Source organism: Rhea pennata, chromosome Z (assembly GCF_028389875.1).
Source record: "Rhea pennata isolate bPtePen1 chromosome Z, bPtePen1.pri, whole genome shotgun sequence".
NCBI lineage: Eukaryota > Metazoa > Chordata > Aves > Rheiformes > Rheidae > Rhea > Rhea pennata.
Window position 1 is genome coordinate 40,571,377 of NC_084702.1, and position 16,167 is coordinate 40,587,543.

Consider the following 16,167-nt stretch of genomic DNA (forward strand, 5'->3'; position numbering starts at 1 on the left):
TTCTCCAGTTATTGCAGAAGTGCACGTGAAGGGTTAAGTTTGAAATCCATGCCCGTACAGTGCAGATGCTGCAGACGCAGCGCAGGCCGTGTCTGAAACCGGGTACTTGGCGGTTTTTGACAGTGTTAGAGGCGCTCGGCTGAGACCGATTGCACTGCACTGAACAGGGCAGAAATATTCTGCTGAATTATTCACGTTTATTTACAACGCTGTCGATAGCAAGGCAAACACAAGGAGCTGAAGTATCAGGCGGAAAGTAAAGAGAAATATTTGTTCAGCAGAGGAAAGCACCAACACCCAGCCTCATCACGCCGGCAGCGAAACAGCCTCATCACGCCGGCAGGGCAACACTCCCTGCCGCCAGGAGGCCTCCGACGGGCGCCGCCGCACCCGGCCGCGCCGCGCCGCGCCGGGCCGGGCCGGGCCGAAGGAGGCCCCGCCGGGCGCGGCGCCCCCGCCCCGCCAGGCCTTGGCCGGGGTTTTGCGCAGCAGCGTGAATCCCGCGCCCTGCCGCCGCCGCGGCCCCGCGCTCCCCGCGCGCCGCCCCCGCCGCCTCCCGCCACCCCCGCGGGCGGCGGCGCCGCCTCGCCCGCCCCCTGCCGGCCGCCGCTCCCCGCCCCGCCGCTCCCCGCCGAGCTCGCGCGCCGGCGCAGTCCCGCCCCCCCGGGGCGGCCGCGAGTGGCTGGCGGCGGCCGGGCGCCGCTGCCATTGGTGGGGGCGGCGGCCGGGCGCCGCTGCCATTGGTGGGGGCGGCGGCCGAGCGCCGCTGCCATTGGTGGGGGCGGCGGCCGAGCGCCGCTGCCATTGGAGGGGGCGGCGGGCGCGCCCCGCCCAGGGGGCCGCGCCGCGCGCGGCGCAGGGCCGGTTCTGGGTGGCGGCGGCCAGTTGCGGGGGGAGCGGCCTGTCATGGAGGAGCGGGACGGCGCGCCGGCGGCGGCGGGCGCTTCCGCGTGAGGGCGGCTCCGGCGGCGGCCCGGGAAGGTAGCCCGCGCCCGGGGGGCCTCCTCCGCCCGCGCGTCCCCCCCCGCTGTCGGCGGCGTGGGGGGGAGGGGCAGGCCCGGGCCGGAACCGAACCCGGCGGCCGGCCCGGGCCGGGCCGGGCCGGGCCGGGCCGGTTTTGGCGCCCCCCCCGCCCGGCGCGGGGCGGCGGCGGGGGTCCGGGGCGGCCCGTCGCCCTCCGGGGGGAGGAGGGTTCCCGCAGCGCGGTAACGCCGGGCCGCGGCGGCCCCGGCTCAACAGTTTCCGTCCGGGGGCACTGCACAGCGCGGGGAAGGCGGCTGGTGCTGGTGCGGCGCCAGCGGAGCTTGTTCGAGCTGTGGGGAAAAAAACGCATTGTATTTGTTTAGTTGAGAAGTAGAAGGCGAAAACACTCAGAGTTCTCTTCTTTTGCAGATTTCTCAGTGCTTTGTCAGGACCTCGTTCGGAGTCTCCATGTTGTCCCGCCTCCGTGAAACTGGTCTGAGAAAAAGTACGGGACAGTCTGTTTGGGCTCTGTGTTTCCAGTAAGCTTTGGTTCCTGACCCCGAGCAAGACAGCTGTGTATCCTTCAAGCAGCAGAGAGGTACAGACTAAATGGATCTAAAGACAGCAGTGTTCAATGCAGCTCGTGATGGCAAGCTGCGGCTCCTTTCCAAGTTACTGGCAAGCAAAACAAGGGAAGAGGTGGCCTTACTTATGTCAGAAAAAACCAATGGTGCCACACCACTTCTGATGGCAGCCCGTTATGGGCACCTTGACATGGTGGAATACTTGCTGGACCATTGCTCTGCTTCAATAGAAGTTGGTGGCTCAGTGAATTTTGATGGTGAGACCATTGAGGGAGCCCCGCCATTATGGGCAGCATCAGCTGCTGGTCACTTAAAGGTGGTTCAGTGTCTGTTAGATCACGGTGCGTCTGTCAACAACACAACCCTGACAAATTCAACGCCACTTAGAGCTGCTTGTTTCGATGGTCACCTGGAAATAGTAAAATACCTCGTGGAGCACAAAGCCGACTTGGAAGTATCAAACCGTCATGGGCATACGTGCTTGATGATCTCCTGTTACAAGGGCCACAAAGAAATTGCTCAGTATTTACTTGAAAAAGGAGCAGATGTTAACAGAAAAAGTGTTAAAGGTAAGTTCATTGTTTTATTTTCCTTGTAGTAAAGAGGAGTGGAGTTATTCAGTTATATTTCTTTAGGAGGCTGTCATCCAAAAATAGACCTCTCATCTCATAATGTGAATCTTTTTTCCAGTAAGAAATGAAATGTGTTTAGTTATATTTTTACAGATGTTTTTAGCATATTAATTTTCTTATTGGTTAAGACTAATATATACTTTCACTCTATAGCAGTACTTTTTAATCTTAAACTCCAATTCTTAAAAAGATTTAGTCATATGAAACTTGGCATTTATATGTGGAAAAAGCTAATCAATTTTTGCTGAGGAATCTTATTTGTAGCATTGAACATGTTCAAATATATGAGCTGATACTGTATAAAATTTAGGCAGCTTTTCAGTTTCTTAACAAACCAAATGAACTGTACATTAAAACTGGCCTGTGCCATGAAGACTAGAATAGGGAAACGTGTAAAGGAGAATTCTTTTTTACACTGGATATGAATAAACACTTTTTTTTTAACTACTCTTTCCCTCCAAATTTTTTAATTCTCTTGGATCCTTTTCTATCTTTCTTTTTCTTTTTTTTTTTCCTAATGCTACACTGCTACTAAAACAAAGGTATATTAGGGTTCAGGAAATGAAGCTCCATGTGACTGTGATCACAACAGAAGACTTCCACTAATGCATGGGTCACAAAGGACATCTTTGCCTCTGTTTACAATTATCCTAACACTATTGTTCAAGGTGAAGATTTCTGTTCTTTTTGCGGTGATCGTAATTATGTGGACGTCTTGTTCTAATGGCTGTTTTTCATTAAGTCTCAAACTTACACATGAATACAATACTGGCTGAAAAAGCATATTGATTATTGCAGATTGTAGTTAATTTTTAGCTCATTGAGCCAGGATTGTATTTCAGCAGCTTAATCTTTATATATGCTAATAATCTGCTAAGAAATCTTTTTGTAGGTTAATAGTTCCAATACTTGTTTCTGGCTAATTTTGTTTTTCACAATATACTAAAAGTATATTTTGTCAGGAGAAAAAAAACGTAGTGCCTAGCTTAAGTGCCAAATATGGGAGTAATGTATTTGAAATAGCTGTCCAGCTAAATATGCCTTTTTTTAGCAAATCATGCAGATATGTGAGGTTAATGTAAAGAAAGCTAAACTACAAATTTGTCATAGAGGTGGGCAGAGCAAAATAAATCTTTCTTTGTAAGGATTTAAGGTTGCTTATGAATCATCATGGACTTGTGATAGGATAAAAATGTCATGTTTCTAGACTGGGTTCTTGAAGTAATGAGCTAAATATAAAATATTCTTTTGAGTTCTAAATCAATCCCTTTAAATATTAAGTATGAACCGTACAGAGCTGTTAAATATCTTATAAAACATAAAAAAAACTGGCTTTTTTTTCTCATTTTGTGTCACTGGAGCAGGCTTTAATTTGCTGGTCCTTATTCACTTTACTAGGGCATTAATTTTATTTTTCTTGATATAATGACAGAATGACAGATGTGCACTTCTGAGGATTTTTTCACTGGTCTCAGTTTCTCTATTATCTTATTTCATTCCTCTTTCTACTTTCTTCGGTTTCTATGTGATTCACCACTTAGGCTCATGAGCAGAAGTTCCTATGGTATAAACAGATTATTATTATTATTCTTTTTCAAGTTGATATGTTTCAGCTCATTAAAGTGCATCTTTTTTTATTTTAACCTACAATATTCACAAATGGATGTGTGTACATATGTCAGTCACGTATGGCCTGCCTTTTTTGTATTTGGAAGCAGATGCCCCCCTCTAACATTAGCATACTTCTTGTTTTTGGCATCATGAAGTAGTCTAATCTCTGAAGTTATTTAATGGGCAGTGGCAAGGTAAAGGAGGAGAGAAGGAAAGTACTGTAAACCCTGAAGATCAGCTGTGGAAAGACAGAAGAACCAAGCAAAACTCATAGCCTTAAATATTACAATAATATGAGTGTTGCAATGGCTGAGGCTCAACAACTAACCTTCTGAACTTTGTTTTGCAAGAATGCTTGCTAGCTATTTCAAAATTAATGTTTCCAATAGGACTCACACTGCACTCTTATAGTCCATCTCTAAGTCTCTTTCTATGCATTACTTCCAGTTTTTACTACTCCCTGTTTGTTTCAAACATTTCTCTAGACGGAGAGTAGGGGTGCTTGTAATGGGGGGATAGAGGATGCAAAAGTCCTCTGCTTCTGAGTAGTAAAAGTTGTTGCTATCCTATCTAAACTCATTTAAGATACACCCCTTCTTGTAAATTTTGCTGATTTTGAAATTATAAAGCTCCTTATAAGAAGAGAACTCCGTAACGTTACTACAAGTATGCTTAGAAAACTGCTGTAACAGGAGCTTACTAGAGATCATCTTCCAGATACTACTTGTGAAATCAGGGAAAGAGAGGAGGACAAAATTGCTCAAACTATCCCATGTGCTTTTCCACTAGATTTTCATATTGTGAGATAGGATTGTATTCACAATTTGAAAAATGAAAGAATTCTAGAGCTGGGAAAGATGTAAAAATTTATTTTCAACTGTTGACAATTCCAGGGAAAAATCAAAAGTATTTTGAGATGAAAAAACAGGTAAGTTCAGAGATCTGAAAATGAGGATGGCTGAAGAAGGGTGTAATAGAGCAGTTAAAAAACATGTGCAGAAGCACTACTTCTAAAATACAGGCATAATACAACAACTGTTTTGGACTGCTAACATTCATAAGGCAGAGGTTCTGGAAGGACGGTTGGGGAAGTGCAAAAATATAGCTAGTGTAGGGTTAAGATAACTCATGAAGACTTCTGAGTTTTTGATTCAGGTGGGAGACTACTCTGAGGTAAAGCATGCATCTAGCGCTGTCTCACAGGAGATGATAGTGAAGGAGGAGGTAAAGACGTTTGGCATAGATGACAGTGCTGTACCATGAAAGATGACCAATAGTTCTAAATTTAAAATATGAACTTTTACTTGTCCTTGGTCTTGTCACAGATCTACATATCTGACTTTTACAATTTCCCAAAACTTTTATGAAGAACATAGGCAGCAGAAATGGAAACAAAGGATTTTTTTAAAGTGTTTTAGGTCACATGAACTGAGTGAAGAAAATGGTGATAAAGAGGATAAGAGAAGTCTTTTTTTCCTCTCAGATTTATGGAAAATAACAGATATCTGTAGAATTAAAGTGTTTTTTTTTTTTTAGGAAAAGCAAAAAAGTAGCTAAAGGAATGCTTCCAATATGAGTTAATTCAGCCTTATTTTCCTAATTCACAGACTTCTCCAGTACCTTACTCCTGGTTTAAGATGGTACAGATTAAAACTAACAAGGTTTGATTTTTTTTTTTTTTCTTTCCCCCCCACCAATATGAAATAGGTGTCTAATAGATTTCTGTAGTATCAAAACCAAAGCTTTTTGAACAGGGAAGACCCTGCAGCTCAACTCTTGAGTGGGCACAGATCTCCTGCCTGTGTGCTTGGATTAGGAGGAACATTCTGTATTTTGGCTGCATGTGGTTTTCTTTTCTGCTGCATTGCGAAGCCTGCCAATGATCTGTAGTTAAGGGATAGTGCTCCCTGACAGTGTTAAGAATAGACTGTAGATTCTCGATCACAGTGTTCTGCTGATGTGTTCTCTGTGTAGTCCTCTCTTGTCTGGTCAGTGAGGGGAGGGGAGGGAAAATACTTATGCTTGTAATTCCAGTGGTAGTGGTTTTTGGGGCTTGAGACTATGAATTTGGGCTCTACTGGTGATCTACCTGGAGCTCTGTGGATTAGAATTAGATTTTCTATTTAAAACTCTTTAGCTTTCACCATAAAAATATTTGGCATACAGACCATTTTAAAGGGATGTTATACCTGTAATCGAACTCAAGATAAGAATACTTGTATCTTGCACCTTGGCAATTTGCAACCTGTATTTTGATACTTTGCATTATTCTCCTCTACTAAGAGCAGCTGCAGTAATGGAGTCTCATTCCCTTCCTTTCTCACAATCACAGTGAATTACACAGATTTAAGAGGTTAAATTGTAGATAAAGTACATTAGCTCTGATAGCCAGGATGGACTGTATGTAATGGCACAGGGAGTAAGACCTTTCTTCCAAAATAATTACATGAAAGGCAGATTTTTTTCTGAACACAGCTTGTAACTCTTTCCATTGCTCAACTGCTTGAAATGCAGTCTTTCTCATCAAGGTGGTGTTCCTGGATTTTACTGATGGTTTTCACTACTTCTGTTCCCTTTGAATTGTTAGCAGACACATTTGCTAGCCAAAAAACTATTTTTTTTCTCCCTGTCAAGTATTAATAACCATCGTAAGAACTGGTGGCATTCCTTTAGGTGTGTTTTTTGAGATCAGAACAGGAACGTTTGTTTCTTTGTTACTATCCTCCATGCTACCCTAACAGAAGAAATCATGTATTTTGAAAAATGCAAAATTACACTGTGATTGAAAGACTTGTTATTCTTAAATACCACTAGCTATGGTGCAGTATTTGATCATATTGGTTTTGTGAAATAATATGGAGGATGAGGCTTGTTCAATTTACTTGCTTGTTTTGGGAAGTATAGAACTGTAAGGACCTCAGTCTCTGAGTACTTTCAAGGTTATTCACATAGTTATACTATATCAAGGGCTAGCAATATTTCAGTGTTATCAGTTACGTGGGAGTCTGGAGAGCCTAACGCTCTCAAACCTGCTGGGAGGGAAAAAGCCTTCTATGGACTTTGCAGACGCAGAAATAGGGGAATTAGATGCACACTCTGCTCTGTGATCAGTGTGGTTTAGTATACATTAAAAATAATGAATCTTCCCTAGCAGTTAACAGAAAGGAGTCTGACAGGTTTGTTCTCTTGAGCCTTTTTTTTGTCTTGTCTGCTTGCCAAAATTCATTTGGAAGAAAAACAAAGGACTCTTTCCCCCTTCTTCCCCTCCCCCCCCCCGCACCCCCCTGCTCCTGAATAAAGGCCTTACTCTAAAAGTGAGTGGGTTTTTTGGTTGGTTGGTTGGTCTGGCTGGCTTTTCCATTTTTGGATGGCATTACATGATGGAGTACACTGCATTTTGTGGATGTTTTGTGTGTGATGCTATGTGAAACAGGACATCAGTAGGAATGTCTGTAAAATGTGAAGGAAGATACAGTTTAAAAGGAATAAATTATTGAATTTCAACTGAAAAAGGGAGTTCATGTTGAAATTAATCATTTCACAGCATTCTGTATACTGTTGCTGCTTTGTGTTATTAATCTTGATAATACAGGCTATCCTTAAGTACTTTTTTGAGCAAGAGAGCAATTATACTGTTACTGAATATGGAAGCTGGATTGTTGAGGTGAAGTTCTTTGCATTTTTTACTTAATTCCTTTACAAAGGGAAGGCATACTTTTTATTTTTTCTCGTTTGTTATGTAAACTAAGCATAAAGTAGACATCAGATTGTTCTCTGATGCTCTGTCTGTATTTGCATGTATGTATCAATACATTTTTAAAAATCTGATACTACTAGAGAATTTACTTGCTTCAAGTGCTCTGTTTAAAAAATAGTGTTATAGGAACAACTTAACTTTACAGAGGTGACGGATTTCATCTGTAGTTAATTCCACACAGTGGAATTAATTGTCCTCCAAATTAAATCATTTTTCTCATATATTTGAAGTTGAGCAGCTGAATGTGTTTCTTCAGGAGCAGATTTGGGGTGTGAAGTCAGACTGATAGAAAACTCTAAAAGAAGTTTTACTGTCTGGAAATTTGATGAAACACTTCATAAATTTTAGGAGGTGCATGTAGTTAATATCGGTTGCAAATCAAGCAAGATCGCTTTCTGTGTCATTGCTGTGCTTTCTTTCCTTCCTATGTCACAAGCTATCAGTCTATTTTGGGAATAATTTTCTTCTGACATAGAAAGGCATGACCTCATTAAAAATTTGAATCCCTCCCAGATGTACTTTTTGTAACACTGGGTAGTTAGGGAATTAGTTCTGCAATACTTGGAGCCTTTGTATAATGTTCACACTACCACTTCTGAAGTAGGTCTGTAACGAAAGAATAAAACATGAAGCCACGATATCAACTTATACATCCTCCTCCCCCTTTTTTGGGTAAGATTTCAAAGGACTAAAGAGGGGAATTGGATGCTAAGTCTGCTGCCATGCCCTCTTTACCTTTTTTTCCTCAAACTTAACATTTGGTAATTGATAGGTAGATAGCTAGGTAATCTTGTTATTTCTTAAAACTTGGTTGTGTTATTATTTTTTTTAAATTGGTAGCTCTAAACTGTTTGTCTAGCCATGTCCATTTCTAGTATATAGGAGCTTGTATTCTCATGATACTTCCTTCCTGCTGCTGTTTCATCCAATTAAGCTGAAGCAAGGGGCAGCCACTAAAAATTAGTGGTGACATCCTTCCTTTATTAGCTTACACACTACTTGAAGTAGGTCTCTGAGGACTACTACAACACAAGTAGCTAGAAAGTTACTCTGCTTCTGATATGCTGTCAGTAACCTCTGGTTAAGTCAATAATCCTGATGATAATACTAATAAAAATCTGTTCTTTTTTTTTTTTTTTCAAAGAAAGATCATTTGGAGAGAGCAGCGAGATTCTGTGGGGTTTTAGGAATATTTCTATGCATTCTGCGTGTCTGCATTGTAAATTAATGGCTTGCAAACTCTTGTATTAGACCTGAGTTTACTTAGGCAGTGGCTAAGCTTAATTTGTCTGGCTTTTTGTGATGTTAATGTGTCATAGCGTATATGCCTGCCAATTGATGAAAGAGTGTAAAGAGCAATGTTACATGATGATGGATGTAGTGTGTAATTTGAATAGTTACCATTGACCTAGTGTCAAAGCTGGCAAGATGTGTGTTAATAGTTGTGCAGTGGTTGTAAGAGCTTTGATGTTACTAGTGCATTTTGATTTGTATGTCTTCAGTATCCTTTTGTCATGTTTTTTTTTTTTTTTAATATTTCAAAAGTTTGACTGGAAGCTGGAAAACACAAATAATGATAACATTTAAACATGAAATGCTGTCATCTAAGGATGCCTCTGGTGTTTTAACAAGCACAGTGTGATCTGTAATAAAATATTTATTGATTTTTTTTGTTCTTTTTTGAATCAACGCTTCAAAAAACTTTGTCTATGTACACTGGTACTTTGAAATGTGGGTGTTAAATTTGCAGAGCTAATGTAGGGTTCTGACATGCATTGGTGAAAACACTTGTAATTCGGAATTTCTTTTATCCCAGGCCTTGTCTAGATTGGCATTAGAAAGACCTTTTGGAAGGTGCCAATTCCAGTGTTTCAGAGCTCTGCTTTGAGGGAGGGAGTATGGACTTGAATACACACTGACCTGGTTACATTAACTAGTGGCTCAGCCTACACGAAGGTGAATCTGATCTTGCTCTCATGACTGAGTGCAGAAGTGCAGGGAGCCTGAGGAGTCAGCTTGTCTTTAGTTCTGGCTTGACAGCTGTAGTTATGTTTTACCTAGACTTTCTCTAGCACAGCAAGAAGGCTTTTGTAACGTGTATGTCTGCGAGCAGGTTTCTCTTGCGTATTTGCCTGCTTTGACCTCTGCCTGTTTGAGGAATGTAAAAATCTTGTACTTGTCAATATTGAAATATAAGGAGTTTTCTAATCTGTGATGTGCAGTAAGGACAGAGGGAATTCTAACTGATGAACTGTAGTTGAGAAACTCATCAAACTTGTAAACCACTTAAGTTTGGAGCATCTCTGTTGCTTTGACTTGTTGGTCATGGTAGAGGCTGTAGTGTGATCAGACCAATTGGTGCTTGAAATTCCTGTAACTGACCTGACACTCTCCAGTAGAAACAAAGATTGCAGAGGGTATTTGAGACTTGAAAGTCACTTGCCATTGCAAGGCCTGGCTTCAGGTTAGTATGTCTTGATGTAACAGGTGATTTCAAGTGCTGCTTTGTGGGGAGTGTCTTCCTCAGCTTAGTTTTGGTAAGTGATAACAAAATATCTGGCTGCTTTTCAGAAATGTATCAGGAAAAGAACATTCTGCAAGTTCTTAGAAGTTCACTGTGTTAATGAAACTATTTTTTTGAGTTTTTCTTTTTCTTTAACATTTGGAACTTGCACTTGGTTTGGGGACAAAATGTGTTAGTAGCTCTCTTTCTGCTGTAACTGTGAAAATCTGGCTTTACAAATAGCTTTTAGTGCATCTTTGGTAGGAATTTGATTAGAGTAGCAGTTAAATTTTCTGCATGTGATATTCTTGAATTGCGGTGCTGTTTGTCTTGAATGACTTCCTCCTCACCGCAGTCCTTCTGGCTACTGGAATTGAGAGCAGCGAGAAAGGCTCGAAATGTGCTACCAGTTCTTCCTCTGATGGTCTACCAGCAAGTTTGAGGAAGAAACAGCAGATTAACTTTATATATAAAGTTTTGAGAAGTGAAAGATTAGCAGAGAGTGAGGAGGGAGGGAATGGTTGGAATACAAGCAGGAGAGCAGAGGCAAAATGTTCTGTTCCCATTAGAACATTTTCATCCAAACAGACCTTGAGTCTGTACATTCTTTTGCTGTGTACCAAAACTTGCAAAACTCTTGGACAAACTTGTTCTCATCCAGTGAGTTACACAGAAGATAAAGGCAAACTACCATTTGATAATCTGCTAACTCAAAAGATAGGTTGTGTTGTGGATCCAAAGCATCTTGTGCTGCTAGTCACAAGTACACTAGTAGAGGACAATCATCATGGTTTCACCAGATATTTTGCAATTTTGCTTTTGTTCTTCTTCAGCTTCATATCCCCTTGCCATGCTTCTTACTGGAAGGAAAATTAGAATGTTATGAAATCAAATATTCAAAAGTCAGAAGATACCAAAATCGCTGTATTGACTTAATTCAGGTTATTATAAAAGAAATAGCAATTTTAATAATCTTTCCTACTTCTGAAATATATTTATGAGAGATTTCTTTTTCTTATGTATGTACTAATTTCAAATATTTTGCATTTAAATTTAGCCTATTTAACATAGCATGAACAATATATTCTGGGCAGAATAATATAATGGAATAGAAATATATTAACTTCTTAGTAGAAAGCCTTTACCTGCACCTTATTCTTAGTTTATTTCTGTAGAGTGTTCAGCTTTTAAGACAGATTTCAGGCACAAATTAAGGACTGGTTTGAATTTGCTTGCTTGCTTGTTTGGTTGTTTTTTTTCTTGTCTCTGCTTTGGGAGTCCTAACCAGAGGAACAGAGGGGTTAATGTGGGACTTCAGGATAAAGACCTAACAAATATCAGCACTAAGAAAAGCGTATCTGCGTGTATACGTAAGCTTGAGAAAATAACCAGCTCCCTCAGAATATTATGGCAGTCTCGGAAGCTCCAGCTGAGATGGAGGGCCTGTTGTGTTGGACTGTATTTTCCTTTGTATGCAATTATTGTCCTGATACACTTAAAAGGCTTGGATGAAAGAGAGAAGAGGTACAGTGTAGAGGCAAATAAAAACAAAGGTGAGTTAGCACAGCTTTAAATTTTATACAGATTTCTTTTTTCTTTTTCTTTTTTTTAATTATGGCTGGAGATAGGGAGGAAGGAGGGATATTTGATAAGAGAACAAGAGAAAGTATAACAATTTAGAGACAGCAAGCTTAGGTCTCTGTTTTATCCTTGAAAGGAGATACAAAACCGCTCATATTCTGGAGAATTGTTTTGAGTTTTGAATAATGAAACAAAGAGTCCTTAAAACCTCTTTAATTCTTTCAGGTAATAACATCAAACATTTTGGTTTGTATAAGTGCTTGGCAGCATTGATATTTTGATCAGGTTTTGAATATTTTAACTAATCATTTAAAGCCTTTCAAGGTCCATAGATGTAAGAACAAGGGTGTGGTTTTATGTATGTGTTTTATTTATTTTTTTAATAACTACTTGTGTGCTGAGGTTTGAATATAATTTAATTTTAATTTGTGTAATTGATTTTCTTCTCTTGCTAGGAAACACCGCATTACATGACTGTGCAGAATCTGGAAGTTTGGAGATCATGAAGATGCTTCTCAAGTATTGTGCTAAGATGGAAAAGGACGGCTATGGAATGACTCCCCTTCTCTCAGCCAGTGTGACTGGCCACACAAATATTGTGGACTTTCTGACACAGCATGTACAGACCAGTAAGACAGAGCGCATAAATGCCCTAGAACTTCTAGGAGCAACATTTGTGGACAAAAAGAGAGATCTGCTTGGTGCTTTAAAATACTGGAAACGAGCTATGGAGATGAGATACAGTGACAGGACTAATATCCTAAGCAAGCCTGTGCCACAAACACTAATTATGGCCTACGATTATGCTAAAGAGGTAAACAGCTCAGAAGAGCTAGAAAACCTTATTGCAGACCCTGATGAGATGCGAATGCAAGCACTATTAATTAGAGAACGTATTCTTGGTCCTTCACACCCAGATACATCCTACTATATTAGGTACAGAGGTGCTGTCTATGCAGACTCTGGAAACTTCAAGCGATGCATCAACTTATGGAAATATGCTTTGGACATGCAGCAGAGCAATCTAGATCCACTGAGCCCTATGACAGCCAGCAGTTTACTGTCATTTGCTGAACTCTTCTCCTTCATGCTGCAGGATAGGGCAAAAGGCCTGCTAGGCACTACTGTTACATTTGATGATCTCATGGGTATACTGTGCAAAAGTGTCCTCGAAATAGAACGGGCTATGAAACAAACTCAATGTCCTCCAGACCCAATGCAGCTGAACAAAGCCCTTTCCATCATTTTGCATTTAATTTGCTTGTTGGAAAAAGTACCTTGCAGCTCAGAACAAGAACATTTTAAGAAACAGACTATTTACAAGTTTCTTAAGCTTCAGCCGAGAGGGAAGAATAACTTCAGTCCGCTTCACCTTGCTGTTGACAAGAATACTACGTGTGTGGGGCGCTACCCAGTTTGTAAATTCCCCTCTCTGCAAGTTACTGCTATACTGGTGGAATGTGGTGCTGATGTAAACGTCAGAGACTCTGATAACAACAGTCCTTTACACATTGCTGCACTGAACAACCATCCAGACATCATGAATCTTCTTATCAAGTCGGGTTCACACTTTGATGCCACAAACTCGCATAAACAAACTGCCAGTGATTTGCTGGATGAGAAGGAAATAGCAAAAAATTTGATCCAGCCCATAAATCATACTACATTGCAGTGTCTTGCTGCTCGTGTTATAGTGAATCATAACATATGCTACACAGGACACATCCCTGAAAAATTGGAGAACTTTGTTTTGCTCCACAGATGATAGTGTGGAGTCCCAGAGTACTGTTGTTGAAGCACGACTTGGTGACAATGTTTTTCTTGAGCACTGTTGTGATACACCAGCGTTCCCTTAGCTTGCTCCATCTTGCTCTCATTGGCTAAAGCGTTGTTAGCATCAGATTTACAGAGTTGGTTACCCAGTATTTAATATGAATATGCCATATAATATATTTTGTGGATTATTTAGAAATGTAATGCCATATTTAGACTCTTAAAATTGTCTGCCAAAGGCTTGTCTATTCTAGTCTTATTTGCCTGTTGGGTGTTTGGGACTGAGTTGAATATTTTCCACTGATGTCTTTTTACTATAACTGTTGTGTGGATTTTATACAGTTGGAAGGTCATCATTTTTGGTTTTGCTTGAGCATTTCTACTCTTACTCTATTCTTTTTCTATGGACTCATTGCTAAACTGTAAAAGTTGTATGGACTTGTTAACATTTGCAACTACCATAAGTGCTTTTATCTTCTCTATGCACTGGCTTAAACATGACTGTTGTGTGTGAGCATATTTCTATGCAGCAGTTGGCCAATTTCAACTTCAATGCCAATTTTGTTTTGCAGTTTGTTTGGAGCTCTTTTTGAGAATGCTGCCTTCATAGCATGACAAATTTTGGAGCTACACATCAGCTCTCCAAACTTGGGTTTGACTTTTTTATTCTAGCTGTAACTGAGGTCGCTTTCCTTTTGATCCTCTGGAAATTTGTGCTAAATTTGGGAGAAGAAATTCTCTCTTTTTCTCACGGTAATCCACTTGAACTTTAAATCTGAGAATCGTTCTATTGTATCATGCAGCTAGGGGAAGAGTCCTCATCATGTACAATTGACACCTTCCTCTTTGCACTAATGTCTTGCTTGTGCTGGTTATGTGACTAGATGTGAACTTTGAGCAAAGTTTAACCTCAAACTTAATGATACACTTTAATGAGAAATAGATCAAATGTATACTGTAGTTTAAATTTAAAATCAACTTCTTTAGCTACAAAAGAAACTAAAGCATGTTGGTGGCATGACGCTTATCAGTCCAGATCTAGACCTCATCTAGTATAATTATAATGTAGTGAGTGGCTGTATGCCAGGATATTGGAAGTTCGATAGCTGTGTCCCTTTTCCTTCATTTAAAATATCTTTATAAATACTTGCATGGATTTTTTTCATCTCTACTATCTGTCAGCTGTACTTAAAGAAAAAGCAGAAGTTCTGTTGTGTATATAGCTCCTGATTAAAGTTACCTATTTTTATAATATTTGCACAACAGCTTAGCTTTTACAACAGAAAGGGCTCTTTTGACTTGATAAGAAATCTATAAATGAAGATCATAAATGAGAGTGAGATTCAGGTAATTAATATAATTCAGCACTTTACTGTTGATTAATAGTAGAATTTATTATGGCACATTAGCCCTGCAGATGTCTTAAAGTGAAATTCATTTCTGTTGAGTAGAATACAGTTTGCCTGGACGTTTAGTAGTCTAGCGTATTGGATATCATTGACCTGATGTTTCATTTCAGTGATGGGCAGTAGATGTACCTATGGATTTCTTGCTCCAGAAATTCACACAAGTTGATGCAGACTTTTTTTCTGAGACAGAGATACTTAAAAGCCAAATGAATTAGACAAAGGAAACATTGATTTAGGAGGGTCTTCTCTCTCTCTTTTTTTTTTGGTTTAATTTCCTGTTGGAGTATTTTTGTCTTTTGTGGATGAGGTTGAGGAAGAATATGTCTTGAGAGCGTATAAGAATAGTTCTTCCTTGCTTCTTGGCTGTTTCAGGTTTCCTTGTAGTGTACAGTGTGGAGCCAACTAGTTACCCATCCTTGGGAAAAACACTGGGATGCTTTTAAACAACGATATGTTGAAAGCAGTGCTGTTTGTGTATTGCTACTTTCAAACTCTGTATTTTGAAGCAACTTTCACCTGTTTGTCCCATGGCATACTTACATTGTTTGTATGAAATTCTGAGTATGAGGAAATCCTGTTTCTCTTGCGAATATGCAGCAGTAAATTTCTTTTCAATTGGCTGAATTTCTCTGATTTGCAATGATTAAAATACGTGCCACCCAAGTTGTCATTTGTGAGAGCAAGTAGTTTGATTTTTCTTTTTTTATTTCTTATTTTTTATATGTTTCTCTACTACTCTGTAACAAGGTGTAACTGACAAATCACACCACAGTAGAAATAATCCACGTTATACTTCAAGTCATTAAAAAAAAAAAAAATACTCTTTCTACAGTTCATAGAGAAAGGGACTTCTGATCACTGCTTTTTACTCTGAAATCTGTACTGCTCTTCAGGGTTTGTAATTTAAACTTCTGTCTTTGTAACTGTCCAAAGTACTGTTTAAAATTAGTTACTTGGACATTGTTAGTCCAGAAATAGTTTAAAAATTGTGGGAATATGTGCTGATATTGTTAGCAAATTTTTGAATGAAAAATCTCTCAAAAAGAGAAGGGATATCACTTTCTAAGACTTGGTATTTTCATTAGATTACAGGGAAGACTTATTCTGATAACTACTTTTTTGCTTCCCTTTCCCTTTTATTAAACTTATTTAATAGGACTTACTGATTTATTGCATGTAGTTCTGTCTAAATACCTACCCATATAGAATAATCCTAAAGAGTAACAACCCATTCAGAATTTAATTTGGCAAGATCATGAGGCTGTCTGCTGAACCCTGATCTTGTCAGATATTCAAACGTAGGTGTTCTAAATGGACAACTTAATGCTTTCCGTGTAGCCCTGTATGTTTACAT

At 40.0% G+C, this 16,167-nt stretch overlaps 1 protein-coding gene across 1 annotated transcript; it reads left to right on the forward strand.

Annotated features, from left to right (window-relative positions):
* The first annotated feature begins 866 nt into the window (after window positions 1–866).
* FEM1C (fem-1 homolog C) lies at window positions 867–15,476 on the forward strand. The gene is made up of 3 exons (XM_062600063.1): window positions 867–981; window positions 1,393–2,116; window positions 12,087–15,476. The coding sequence occupies exons 2-3, from the start codon at window positions 1,573–1,575 to the stop codon at window positions 13,394–13,396; spliced, it is 1,854 nt and encodes a 617-aa protein (XP_062456047.1). The 5' UTR covers window positions 867–981; window positions 1,393–1,572; the 3' UTR covers window positions 13,397–15,476.
* The last annotated feature ends 691 nt before the right edge of the window (window positions 15,477–16,167 follow it).